We start from the raw sequence: 14653 nt of genomic DNA, 5'->3' as shown, positions 1-14653 counted from the left end.
TTAGAGGATTCCCGATTCCGTCATCAAAGAACTCGGATGCTATGGTAGGTAGCTTCTGCAATGATCCCCAGGGATTCCCCTCCTCCCGGTTTTCATGCCCTTGGCAAGCACCTCCCCTTTCGTGGGGGCCAGACCTAGAGACTCACTTGTTACGAACAGAACAGGCAAAACGAAGGGGATGTCATTTCTGCAATTAGGTTATAAAAGACAGGTTATAAAAGACACCTTGACTGTGGCCTTGAGAGCCACCCAGAGCCAGAGGACCCTGCTAAGTCATGCCTGGATTCCTGCCCTACAGAAATTGTGAGATAAATGTTGTTTCAAGCCACTCAGTGTTACGCAGTGATAGGTAACTAACAGAAGGGCTTTGTAAAGGAGCTGCCCTGAGATCAGGAAGACCCTTGGTATCTTAACCCACCCTCCAAGTCTCCCATCTCATCTGTCCCTATCATGGAGGAGACAAGACGTGTGTGTAAATGTACATGGACAATATTTAATGATATACACTATTTACATGTAATTTATGTCATAATTTTCTTAAGGCTCAATTTCCAAGCCTTGGCCCTTGGAAAGCTTCTCTGGAGTTTCTGGGAGATGAAGAGGACCACAGTGTGCTACCGCAGGGCGGAGACAGGGAATCCGTGTGCTCCATCTGGCCATTCTGAGGCTGTGTCTTTTGAGCTAAGAGCCTGGCAAATTCCCTCCTGCCAGTCCTCATGAGCATGAGGAGTGGCACCTGCTTTGGTTCTGAAGAAAGAAAAAGAAGCTATGGGTTCCTCCCCTGACAAGGGGAGGGGTCTTTCCCTGAGAAAATTGGTGAAGGGCACGATCTCTGATCCGCTTGCCTTTTCCCCCGTGCAGAGCCCGATTGCTTTCCTGGGGGAGGGAAGGAAGGAAGGTTCCCAAGGGCAAGGTTTCTCATTTTCTCCAGAATTATGTGTTGAGAAAGTGCATTTCAGAGGCTATTTGTGTGGGAGGGCCACGGTCAACGGGAAAAGGATCTAGGAGCTAGGATTTCCAACCGCCACTCCATCATCAGCTCCCGTGGGGCCTGGAACGAGCCCTCTCTCTCCCTCTGGACTTGGTTCCTCTCTTTGAAACATGGGGGGACTGGGCCAGGTGGGGACTCGGCCTTCCTATTAGTACCTAAGAGCCTAAGGCAGCGAGGCTGTGCCTGGCCATGGCACCGGTCAGAGATGGGACTGGTGTCCTCAGAGGGCCAGGCCCCCACCACTCAGCCAGCGCGCCCTCTCTGAGGAGCACCCAGAGGTGCTGCTGTGCCACAGTGGGCTCCGGCAGACGCTGTCCAGCCTGCTCCTGATGGTGGCCTGCAGCTCTTCGTCACCCAGCAGGACCGCTGCTGCCAGGGCCAGCAGGAAGTACTCAGTGGCATCATGGGCATCCTAACCCCGTGGTATGGAGGCAAAGAAGAGACAGCATTAGAAAATGCTCCAGGCTCGAGGCGGTGCTGGCAACTCCAGCTCTTTTCTGCCCAACATCCCATCCTTGCGCCTGGCTCCTTAGGTGAGCTGCTCTCCCCTCCACTGTGGTCCCTGTGGGATCGCTCATCACAGTGCCCTCCTGCCAGGCACAGAGGAGGCACCTTACCCAGGCTTGGCCAGTGGTGAAACCCCACTGCCCTGGGCACAGTGCTTCAGGGATGTGTGCATGACCCAAACCTGACCTATCTGTCATTCCCCAGGACTTTTCAGTGTGTAGAGGGGAAAAGGTCATGAAACAAAGCAAAGTAGAAACATAGAGATAGAGAGAGAGGTGGGGAATCCATAATGACACGTGAGTATGGGATCCAGAGCTACCTGCAACTAAGACTATACCTCAGCTTTCTAATTCTTTCAGCCAATAAGTTGCCTCTTTTGCTTAAGGTGGTTTGAATTGAGTCCTTTCCTTTGCAAGCCCGAGAGCCCTTGGTTGATACAATCAGATCGCACACACTTTGTCCCTGGACCACTTCCTGGGAGCCGTGGGGCAGAGGCAAGATGGCCAGGGAGTCCCTCACTAGCCCTGGCCCTCCCCATGTGGTAAAGACAGGGAACAGAGGCTTCTTTGGGTGAGACTCAAAAGTCTGGTTTCCATTAACCCTCAATAATTTATTCGGGCCAGAAGTAAAGTCTGGCAAGTAAGAAAAGGACAGCAGAGCTGCCCTGAGAGTCCCCTGGGGGCCGAACAGAGGGTGACTCAGAAGCCACCGTATTAAGAGATTAAGGCTTGTGCTGGAGAGGACGGGGACCTCTGGTAAAAGGGAACTAAACCTGGGACACAGTTTGAGGGTCCCGGTTGTAACAGAATTGCAGACCACCAACACCATTTTAGAAGTGACTAGAAAAATAAGAATTTCTGACGCCACGGCACTCACTCTAGACTGGGCAACAGAGTGAGACTCTGTCTCAAAAAAAAAAAAAAAAAAGAATTTCTGGATTCAACGGCAGCCCAGCAAGCAGCATCAGGGCTAAAACCTTCCTGGGATCTAGGCGTACTTACACTCAAAGCCCCACACCTCATTGTCTCAAACATTAACATACGCTCACATTTCTCATAAAATGTAGTTTTATATAACTTTATAAGAAATGAGTTGCGGTTGATTAGTTGATTTGTGACATTTATGAACACACAATTAAGTATTAATTTTGATTTTAATTTTGGGACTTACAGTTCTTTTGTTTGAGGTCTTATATATTTTCATAGGCCCTTGAGGGATTCACAGGCACGAGACAATGTGCCCGTAGTACCTGATAAAGCAGCCACAGAAATTATAGCAGGACGAGGAGAAAGGGAAGCTCTGATCTGTCTCCTTGGCAGGGATGGGAGCACCTTTGAGGTGCCCAGTGGGGCCAAGTGGGAAGAGTCACTGTGACCCCTGTGGAGCCACTCCCCGCTCTATGAAACGAGACTCCCAATCTCAACCCTCTGGTCCTCTCAGTGCCTCCCCAAAGCTTCCTCACCATGTTTTGATGAAGAAAGAGTATGGTGGGATGGTAGCTGTCACTTCCCCTTAGAAGTTATGTGAGAGGCTCTTACCTTCAGCTGGTAGAACGTGAGTCGGCCCAGGCGATAATACACCTTGGCATAGTACAGGGCCTCCTTGGGACTCTGCAGCCAGGGGGGACAGAGGGACAGAGTCTTCAGGTAGCAGTCCTCAGCCATCTCGTACATATGCAGGGAGTAGTATACTGTAGCCAGGCGGTGAAAGGCCACCAGCTCCTGCTTTTGATCTCCTAGGAATGGGAAGACAGAGAGAGAGATCCTGGGGCCAACACTTTGCATCATTCATTCGCTCATTCATTCCGTAAAACTTTTTGAAGGTCTACTAGATGTCAGTGACTGTGCCTGGGACATCAGGAACAAAACAGAAGAGGTCCCTGCCCCCATGAAGTTTATTGTCTCAGAGGACACAGACGTTCCTTAAACAATCCCACAAACACAGGTACAACTACACCTGTGGTTAAGTGTCACAAAAGAAAACACGGTGCTCTTCTACGAGAGGGATTGAGCAGAGCACATGTGCTAGTCAAGGTTTTCTGAGATGACTCTCTGAATAAAATATTCTCCTTATTGCAGATGTCATTATAACACTGGACTCTGGGAATGAATTATTTCTAAATCCCTGCAAGGGGACATGGTGATAAGACTGAGCTTGACTGAGCTTGACCGAGTAGCCAAGAATTCCTTCCAGTGAGTAACTCTGTATAACAAACGTGTTCCCCACAGGAAAGTCTCACTCTGCAGAGACTTCTCTTGGGCTGCCACCAAGTAGCAGTCACTTCCTAGCCCTTTACCAACTCCCGGCCTCACATAAGCTACAGAGACCTGTTTCACTTTCAAGTCACGCTTTAGAACGTTGGTTTCTAATGGCCCTAGGACTTGTCGTTTGGGGTTTGGGTGGGTTTGTTGTTTTAATAACTAATCATTTTAATTCAGAGTGACCTTTTGCAGGAAACAAAGGCTTACAATCCTGTCTTTGGCATATCTGCAAGGTGGCTGTGTGAGGCCATCTAAAATCATTGCCGTTAAGCTTCAAAGGGTCAAAAGCCAAGATTAAAAGGGAAAGTCCGAGGGAGAGAACATTCTCTGATATGGAAAAACCCAGTCATGGGGAAGTACATGCATAAAGGATGTGTAGCCTCCTTTCAGCTCCTGTCTAGGAAGGATAAAAAGTGCTCAGAGGAGCTGCCTGGGGCCACTACGGCCTTCGCTGAGAGTAGCAGACAGTTGCTCAGATGAGGTTTTCGGCAGTAAAGAAAAAGGTAGGAAAAAGAGCGAGCTCTCAAGTGTAATTAGACACAATGAAGTCCAGTACCAGCCACACTGAATGCCCTTGAAAATGCCCAGAAGTCCCTTCTAGAACCATCACAGATGACTCCATTTACCCCTACATCTAATCAAGCCTTCTCTAATCAAACCTGTTTTTCCTCATGCACCAGCATTCAGGACGAGGGATATTGTTTTTTTATTCTGCCTTTTCTCTGTTTTAATGATATATCATTTCCCATTAGCTTTTGCTATAAATGCAAGGTATTTCAATGAGTTTGTGAGTTAGATTAATGGAAACCTGACCTTCATGTACATTTCTATTCCATGGAAAAATAAGCTTTTGACTAACAATCAACCAATTAAAAAATCTGGGTACAGTCCTTTTCTAATGGGGACATCACCTCTGCCTAGGATAAAATACCATTTATCTTACACTGGGGAACAGAACCAACTGTCATATGATAAGTAGTGTGGCACAGGCAACACTTACCAAGGACTTATCATGTACCTAGCACTGTGCTGCAGCCTTTGGGTGGATAATCATTGGTCTTCATAACAACTGCATGAGGTGGCTGCTATTTTTACTCCTGATGTGGCGATGACAAACTTGAGGCTTATGGAAGTTAAGCAGATTGCTTAATTTAAGGGCTCTCCAACAGTGGGACCTGGGATTTGAACCCACGAAGTCCGACTCCAGCGCCCATGCTGCCATTGCTTTGCTGTCCATCCTTGAGTAGCCGCCCCTCCCATTCAACGTGCCTGACAGAGGGGACCACCAACCTGTGACCGTGCTGAGCCTGGCAGCCAGGGTGGCAAATTCCAAAGCCTTCTCGTAGCCTTCAAGGCTGATCTGCAGCTCCGTCAGCTTGTTGAAAATCCGGAGCTCGGTTCTCACCACCTTCATCCTCCTCGCTAAGGGAACAGCCCCAGCCTGGGGACAGAGACACAGGAAACCTTAGCCCAGCTGAGAACCATCAGTACGTCCCACACACCAGGAGGCTTCTATTCTAGTGGCAGGACTTGGGGGATGGCAGCCACTAAAACAGGGGCAGAGGGAGGTGCAGCTGTGTTTCCTTTGGCGCCTTTTCTCCACTCTATCTCCTGGTCTTTGCTCTTGGTGTTTTGCCCAGATCTTAGAGGTGGAAGGACTAGAGGTCATCAGGCCACCTAAAATTGGGGAAAGGGATGTCGTGGCTCTTCCCAAGGCCATATGGGAAGTTATTCGCCTCTCAGCTATTAGCACCCACAGAGCTAATTTATGAAGTGCACGAATTAGTATGCTCAAAGTGTCTGAACGTGCTCAATCAATGGTCATTTCTATTTTTTTAACTATGATAGAATTTTAGGCAAGTCACTTCATCTCTCAGAGCCTCAGTTTTCTCATCTGCAAAATGCGTGTGAAAATAAGCCCCTCTACAGTCTGGGATGTGTTTCTCGTTCTCCCCACGCCCAGCTTAATGCCTGGCACAGATTGAGTGCTTGGTAATGTTTGATGACTGAATAAGCAGCTGCACAAACACATGAATGAATAACTAAACAAATGAAATTTTAGGCTAAGATAATACGAGTTGCCAAATGTCAGTCAGTGGCGGACAACATTCACAATTTTTGATGTATCTGCTTAATCTCTAGACATTTATTTAATTTGTATTTTTTTTTTAAACCAACTCTTTTATTTTCTTGCCTCATCTTTTGCAATAATATCTGTGAACTTGGGGTTTGATGAGCTGGTGTTACACATTTTTAATTTTTTAAAAATATGTTTTAATACATGCTTGATAAAAACATCTATGTACCCCTTTAAATAATCTCCCACTATGCCACCAGTAGTAAGTGGGGGATGCTGGTAAGCACGGAAGTGTGCTATAAACTGTGAAGTACCATGCACCCAAGAGATGTCATTATTATGGTGCATTATCCCAGGAAGGATAAGTTATCAAGCCTGACAAGGACTGAGTTTATCAGATCCTTCCCTGAGCACCTGCTAGATTAGCGCGAGGGCAAGTAGGTGGATGCCAGACAAGGAAGGGAGGAAAAAGAAATTCCAGCAAGAGAGGGGAGGAGGGACCCCCAGACCGAAGTCCAGTGGGGCCCTTCCCATGATTGTGCGGTGACTTACCCGGTAATACTCCACTGCAAGATGCCTGCGGCGGGTCCCATTGAAGAACACGTCACCTGCTTCTTCGTAAAGTTTGAGGGCCAGGGAGGGCTCCTCTGACTTCAGGGCTGCCTGGATGGCTGCCTGGGTGGGACAGAGAGGGCTGTTAAAAGCAAAGAGGAGGCTTCCAGCCCTACACAGCACTGGCAGGCCCAAAAGGCAGACTGCCTCACTAACCCTCTGCTCAAGGCCCCCAAATCCTGAATTGTCCTGCACATTCACAGCGCTGGAAAGACAGAGATTCTCGAGTCTGGCATGTCGCCGTCATGGTATGAGAGATTACTCCTGGTGGCTAGAGATTTTTTTTAGCAGTACATAGATAAACATTTTAAGTTTTTATAGTTAAATATTTATTTTAATGCATTTTAGAAAAAAAAACTATTCGTGCATCAAACCTGTGATTTCAGATAGCATCGTGTAAGATAAGGCTAAGTGTAGAAAGCTAAGAAGACTTGAAGTTGAGTCAAGGAAAAATAAGTGCATAATGATATAAAAGGTACATGGATATAGCAAAATGTTTAACTGAATTTATAAATGACTGAAATTGAAAACCAGTGATCTAGTCCAACACCTACTCTTTCCACACGGAGAGAGTGAGGCTCAGAAGGAACATGGGACCTCCCCAATTCACACCAATAATTAGTGGCAAACAAATGCCAGTGTCTTCCATCCCAGTACCCTCTCCTAGCCCCCACAGCCTCTTCTTCTCTAGCAAGCTATTTCAAATTGCACCTGAACCCAGTGTGACGAAGTTGCAAAGTGAAGACACAGCCTGCTGCCTCTGCTGCACAGGTAGAGGACCTCAAATAGCCTCAGGGAGAGAATGATTCACTTTATTGGGAATGACCCTGAGGGACATCAGTTAGGTGGCAGCCTGGGCTTGGGTGGGGCCCGGGACCAGTTCTGACCAGTGAACACTGTCATTGCACGGGAAGCTGCACAGAGCAGGAGGGGCCCAGACATGCGGTCCTGGAGTCAGGAGGCTCCGCCATCGATACAATTAACAAGCTGAACCCTCTGGGTTTCAGCCTCCCAGAGCATGAAGGGAGGTCCACTCTCTGAAAACCCTTCCAGCTCTAAAATCCCGAGGCAGGATAGCGTGGGGGCTGAGAGTGAAGGCGCTAGGTCCCCCTGACTGTGAGCAGTTCTCAGCACCACCATTTGCCAGCTGTGTCACCTTGGACAAATTCTCAGCCTCTCTGAGCCTCATCTGTGAACTGCGAACTAGGATAGAAACTCCTGCTGCACTTGCAGTGAGGACTAAACTACATCGTGCAGGTGAAGTGTTCAGCACAGTCTCCTGTCCTTAGGAAGCATGCAGTGTTACACAGCCTTTACTGAGTTTCAGTAGAAGTATGCATTTACTGCTGTGCAGTGAGAGATAGATATAAATATAACATATAACATATGTCATATATAGCATATAGTATAATATAATAAAACATAAATAAATAAATATTATATATATATATACTTTTTCCTAATCCTTATGCTAAGAAATGGGGTTCCCTCGTGAAGAAATTGAGGCCAGAGAGCTCATGTGGCAAGCCCAGTCACACAGTCCATAATCCTTGTGATTTGATTCTGGCTTTTCTCTCTCAGAGCCGAGGCTTTTAATCACTACACTACACCACATCTCAGATATTAAAAATATGTAAACAAACAAACAACAACAAAAAAAACCAGAACAGTCTTAAATCCCCACGTACACCAACCTTGCTTCAAACTGCAATAAAACCGGTAAGCCAAGGTATATTCATTAAGATGGATATACTTAAAGTGACGGGTGACATTACAGGTGACATGTGAGGACAGTCTCCCCTCACATTCTCCCAGAGCTCACATGTGCGTAGGGGACCCAGGGACTGGCCCTTTGCTGCCTGTACTCAGCTGGCCAGGCCACCCTGGTTTCCATCATGTGTCCAGGGAGCAGCACACTGTTGACCCTCCCTCCGAGGGCTTGTCCTGGACATCACCCCTCTCTGGCTCCAGCTGGTCAATTTGTAGGGCGCAGCTGCCTGCCCGGGTGGCGAAGTCAGCAGACCCCAGAGCAGGAGGCCTACCTGCAGGTACAGCTCCACCAGCTCGTCCTCCTGCAGGAGGTAGTGGAGTCGCCCCGCCCCGAGCCAGGCCTCGGCGGCCTTGTCTCTCTCCCCCAGGTCGATGAAGATACGCAGACTCTCCTTGATGCACGTGAGGGACCTCCTGAGGGACCTGGGGGACAGACAGGAAGTTGTGAGGCTCAAAGGGGCCTCGGAGTTCACTCAGCACAGAATGAAACCGAGGGTCTGAGAGGGGACAACCATGTCCCACATCACACAGAGAGCTCAGGGGCTGATTCCAGCCCCAGCTCTGCCCCAATCAGCTGCGTGACCTTGAGCAAGTACAGAACCTCCTGTGCCTTGGTTTCTCCACCTGTAAGATAGAAATATAACTGCCTGAGGGGACTGTCGAGAGGATTATAAGAGATAATAAAGCTAGAGTGCCTCCAACGGTGCCTGTCACATGGTAAGTACATAACGAATGTTTAAATATTAGTTGTCATCATTATTATTACTGACCCATGGCCCATCAATCTTTCCACTGCACTATAATGTTTTTTTCAAAGCACATCACACACACAGTAGACACCAAATGCATATTTATTGAGTGCATGCACGAATTAGTGACCATAGAAGTAACTTTAACTCATCAAAAAGATTTTGATGTTTTGTTTAAAAAAAGAAATCAAAGTAGAGTGAAAATTTTACGGAGCACACTTTAATTATTTGGAAAATCATATTACGTAGAAAACTATTCCCTTGTGATAGGAATTAAAGAAGAAATGAGGCGTAGGCAATAATATATTGTTGCACAGATTCAGAATTTGAGAACGGGAAAGAAGACTGGGCATCATCTAGATCGTAGTTCTCAACCCTAGCAGCAATTAGAGTCATCCAGATGCTTTTTAAACATACACACAGCCAGACTCTCCCCAGTGTACTGAAATGTCACGCTACCCCGCACCCTGGACTCTCTGGGGGAGAGGCTCAGGCACCAGCTCTGGGTCAAAGCTCCCCAAGTGATTCTATTGTGCAGCCTGGACTTGCTGATCTAGTCCAACCCCCTTGTTTTATAGAGGAAACAGGCCCAGAAATGGGAAATGACTCACACAAGGGTGCACAACACATTAGGAGGGGCATCCGGGGCCAGAACTCCCTTCTCCCGAGTCCCAGCCCAGGACTCTTCCCACAGCACCCTCATTTCTCAAAGCGCGATTCATGGCCCACTCTCAGCAGCATTACCTGGGGAGCTTATTGAAAACACAGACCCCCAGAGCTACCTCAGACTGGCTGAATCAGAGTCTTTGCGCTTGCAAGCCAGGGAGCAGAATTTCTAAGACACACCCAGGTTACGCTCACGCACGCCAAAGTTTGAGAACCACTGCACCAAATTATGCAACTCCTTCTAGAAACACTAATCATCATCAACCACATCTGTGGACACTTAGGTAAAAAAATCCCCATCAAACATGGCTACTGCCTCATCATGAACCACCCGGCCCCCGTGTGCACTGAGATGGGAACAAGCATTGCCTTTGACTCATGAGGTCCTGACCCTACTGACAGTGAGGCAGCTCCTAGCCTTCCAGGCATTGGGCCTTGTAAGAACTGAGATAAATGAACTCAAGCTTTCCCCACTGCCCTGCCCTTGACACGAGAGTTATTGACATCCAGAATGGGCACTGCCCACCCTGTCCCAAGTATTACAATGTCAAAGTTCTCCAAATTCTCAGCGGCAAGAATGTGCTGGGAGCTGAGGAACTCCACACCGTGCAGAGGTGATCACCAGTCTCCCTGGCTGAGCTACGACAGCCACAGGCCTCTTTCACTCAGGGAAGCCCTGCCCTTCTCTCCCCTGCTCCAGACCCCTGAACCTCAAGCAGGATGAAGAGATTCGGCAGGCCCGGCCTCTGAGGCTCTCCCCATGCTCACTGCAACAGCGGATGGAGACAGGAGCCATAAATCTCATCCTGATCGTGTTATCTGTTGTATTTTTGATTATTAGCATGTGCTGTCCTTGGGCTACAGTCCATTTTCTCCAGACCCTCGGGAAACAAGATTTGGGTTATTACAGAGAGACCAAATCACAGAGCCAGCATTTGCTCTGTCTGAGTTCATTATGACTGTGGAAGAGAGGAGATCACTATTTCTCCCCAAAGAAACATGTCATCAGGGAAAGGCAAGACTTGATCTCCTGCGCCTGTGCCCTGCCATGCTAGCTCCTCTCCTTTCCAATCTTGATTCTTCTCTTTTCCTCATTTTTCCTGTCCCCAAGTTCAGTCTCTGGGGCTGAGTCTTTGTTTCTTCTTTCCTGGCTGATACACAGCCATGGGCCTGTGGCCGAGTGACCCCAGTACACCTGCATTCCCGGACTTCCTCCTACCAACCCCTGCTGGGGTTTCCCAGGTCCCTGCCCGGCCTGATGAGTTTGTCTGACCTCTGCCCAAAGCCCAGCCCCCACTGACCGGTCTTGTTTTGATAATAAGAACTGCCACTCACGGAGGGCTGACCCCGTGCCAGGTGTTGGGATATGCACTTTCAGTATGCATTATCTCATTTAATTCCTGTAGGAACCCTAAGCCTTTAGAGATCTTAGCCCACTTTGCAAATAAAGAAATGCAGTGGAGTGGGTTCTTTTTTTTAACTTACCTAAGTTTCCCTGCACATTTCTAAAGCTTTATTTTGAGCTCTCTGCTGCTTTTTCTTATAATAGTAACAATGGCAGTATTGTTACCTGACATTTATTAAGCATTTAGTGTGTACCAGGTACTTTACATGCATAACCTCATTTAATCATCATAGCAGCCCCAAGGGATCAGTACTATTATTATATACATTTTATAGATGCAAAAGTAAGGCTGGGAAAGAGCAATTTGGACCAAGTAATAAACCCTGTTTAAACTGGGCTCGAACCCTAGGAGTCTGACCCCAGATCCTCCACATTCACACCCACAAGCAGTTCTTAATTTCTAGCTCACATATCAGCATGTGGGAAGACTTTTTTTTTCTTTTACCACTTTAAAAGCTCTGAAGTTTTTGAGGACATACACTATTTTAAAGCTTGAACAAAGTTTTCTCATCTGCAAAACTGGGGTGGTAGTGTACATTATAGCCTTGTGACTATATGAAGACATTTTGCAAAAGCAATTCTTTCCTTATTTAGGATTACAAAAGTGTTAGGGATTAGCATATTAGTTATATTATTATACAAAACCAAATACTGAAGCATTTTCTTCAGTTCTGTAGCAGTAAGAAGCATAAGAATAAAAGGCAGGAATAATGGCTTCTAGGCTACTATTATATTCACATACAAAGAATCAATTGTTATTTCCTGAGGACCTATTACATGCAAGGCATCCCTTCTTTCTAATAATAATATTATGCACATCCTTTGTGGCACTTACCACAATATATATATATATGATACCTTTGGTGGCTATATAATGTTTATTACCTGAGCTATTCTGTTAGCATTGTGAGCTCAGGGACCATATCTCCTTTGTCCAGTTTTTAGCGCAGTGTCTGGGCCATCGTCACTGCTCAGTAAGTGTTAGTTGAATTGATTCCATAGAGCCACAAAGTTCTCATGGACCCCACCTGGCTCAGCTCCAGAACCAGGTGCCAGTCTGTGTTATATCACCTGAAGACAGAAGATAAGACCCCCAAAGATCCCTCCCATTGAGAAATGAAAAACTTTATCAAATTAGATTCTGTAGTTGTTACGTGGAGGGCAGAGAGGGCATGACCCTGAAGGTATTGGACGAGGGAACAGCAAAGTGTCTCAAGGCAAAAACCTGAAGGCAGGGACAAAGTTTTCAATCTACTTGCCCTTCTCTACCATCCCCAGCTCTAAAACCCAGAGAAAACCTTTCAAATAGGAGGAATTAAAATCAGTAAAAAGGTAGCATGGAATAGTAAAAACGACCTTGAGTCGTGGAGTCAAGGATCCGAGCTAACACCAGTGAAACCAAGTGGCATAATCAGTCTGGACGCTCTGTAGCAGGCAGGGGTCAGCCCTGATAAAAAATGAGCCAATCTCATCCACACAATTCCACGAGGTTTCACTATATAGCCATCCACATCTAGCGTGGATCTAGGGTGAGAATTGTTGTTGGGGCAGGCAGAATATACACAGAGTGCTTAAGAATATGCCTTCTAGATCAGGGGCTGGCAAACTATGGACCACGAGCCAAATACAGCCTGCCGCCTGCTTTTATAAATAAAGTTTTATTGGAACACAGCCACACTCATTCATTTACGTATTGTCGATGGCTGTTTTCGTGCTGCAGCTGCAGAGTGGAGTAGTTGTGACCGAGGTCATATGGCCCACAAAGCCTAAAACATTTACTCTCTGAACCTTTATTAAAGTTTGCTAACCCTGCTCTGGACTCAGACTGTTGGGGTGTCAGTCCCTGCTATGTGGCCTCATAGGAGTTGTTTGGCTTCTTTGTCTCTCAATTCCCACAACTCTTTCTTCCTCCTGAGGTTATCCTGAGATTTACATATTGCTTGGTAAACAAGCCATGCTCACTGAATGCTCTGTTACCCTCATGACCATTGTTCTCACTACAGATGTTCACTGTGCAGGTCTGGAAGCCGCTGCCACCCCCACGCCCACTCAACCTCCGTATCCCCTCCTAGGGGACAGATCTGAGACTTCTTTCTGCCCACATCTGTTTGATCAAAATCTGTCTATCAAATCTACAAAGCATCTTTCAAATGTGTCCCCGTAGCCATCTCTATGGCTACGGCTATTCCTTACACCTGAAATGCTATCTCTCCCCTTCTCCACTTTTCAAAATCTTACTTATCCTTCAAGGGCCTCCTCAAATGCTGCCACTTTCATGAAGTCTTACCTGACAGATCACCCCCATCCTTTGCTAAAAGCATTGTCTCCTTTCCCTCCAAACCTGTCCCTACAGAAGCCTGCCACTTCTTCCGTGAACATTTCCTGCCTTTGCTTGCTATGGCTTTGAGCTTTGTGAGAATGCAAATCCCTTAAGGGGGATTTAGTGGAAGAAATCTGTCCATTACATCAAGACCCACTTAATAAATTCCTCCTAGAAATCAGTGCCAGGAAAAAAATCTGCTCTGACAAATACATTTGTTTATGTTCTTTTATCAGACAGTGAGAACCTCATACAGCATTCCCCTTTTTACCTCAGCTACCAGGAAGCTTAGCACTATATTACAGTAACCACCCTCTGGGTGCATGGAAATACTTGTTTATCTGGATCTATAGCTGGTCTTTGTCTTTGTCTTTTTCTTTTTCTTTCTTTTTTTTTTTTTGAGTGCACTGTAGGAGTAGGTAATTTACACATGCCAAATAAATATAGCATTACAGCATGTTCCCTTTGATGAACCAGCTATTTTGCAAAGGCACAATGACCTTATGTTTGCAGGGGTTTTTTCTGACACCTAAAGTATTTCCCAATTTTCCACTTTACCACTTATATTGGTGGTAAAGCAAAAGTGGGTATTTATTTCCTTCCAGTTGAATGAATAAGAATCTCAGAGTTTAGAAGTAGAGAAGATTAAAACTAAAACTTCCATGCTAGATCAACTTCTAAAACGATGGAGTAAAGGACCTCCAAAAATCTGCTTCTCCATAAAAGCTATGAGAACACTAGCAAAAATTGTCAAACTGAAATTTTTCAGAACTCTGAATATTAACCAAAGGTTCGCAAGGAGCATTTTTTCAGAAAAAGGGCTGAATCTTATTAGGAATCCTAAGCTTTGTTGCTTTTCAGCTTGCCCTAGGGCCATCCTGCTTGCAGCAGCCGTGTGGTAGCCTTAAAAACAAATAGCCTCGAAATGGTGGCTGGAAAAACCAGCAGCCACTGCAAGAGACTATGAGCTTGGAATCCCCCAAGTTCCATCCCCAGAGAATTATCACTATTTGATCTATTTGAAAGTTCCCTGAAAGCCTCTACTCACAGGGCGTGTTTTTATTTGACCTGACTTTGAGCTCACTCAGAGGCAGAACACCTTTTTCCCTGAGGTGTTTGTCAGAAACAATCAGCAGCAATTGTTTGACATTGTCACTGCCTTAGGTGGTGAAAATATTTGAAGCAAACAAGCCAACAAAAAGACATAAAAGGAAAAGTTGGGGAATGATGTCCATAAGAAGCTTTGAGAAGCTCTGAAATATTCCTGGGAATCCAGAAGACCACATGCATGTATA

At 46.3% G+C, this 14653-nt stretch overlaps 1 protein-coding gene across 1 annotated transcript in view; it reads right to left on the bottom strand.

The window, feature by feature from the left end:
* Positions 1-530: 530 nt before the first annotated feature.
* Positions 531-14653, bottom strand: part of SH3TC2 (SH3 domain and tetratricopeptide repeats 2) — a 52851-nt gene continuing 38728 nt past the window's right edge. The window contains exons 13-17 of the mRNA XM_069484004.1: positions 8491-8641; positions 6389-6511; positions 5050-5200; positions 3037-3233; positions 531-1403 (exon numbers count right to left, since the gene is read on the bottom strand). Coding sequence (XP_069340105.1) covers positions 1212-1403; positions 3037-3233; positions 5050-5200; positions 6389-6511; positions 8491-8641 — 814 coding nt within the window. The 3' untranslated portion in view covers positions 531-1211. The remainder of the gene's footprint in view (positions 1404-3036; positions 3234-5049; positions 5201-6388; positions 6512-8490; positions 8642-14653) is intronic.

Source organism: Eulemur rufifrons, chromosome 10 (genome assembly GCF_041146395.1).
Source record: "Eulemur rufifrons isolate Redbay chromosome 10, OSU_ERuf_1, whole genome shotgun sequence".
NCBI lineage: Eukaryota > Metazoa > Chordata > Mammalia > Primates > Lemuridae > Eulemur > Eulemur rufifrons.
This window is presented reverse-complemented; position numbering and strand designations above follow the sequence as displayed.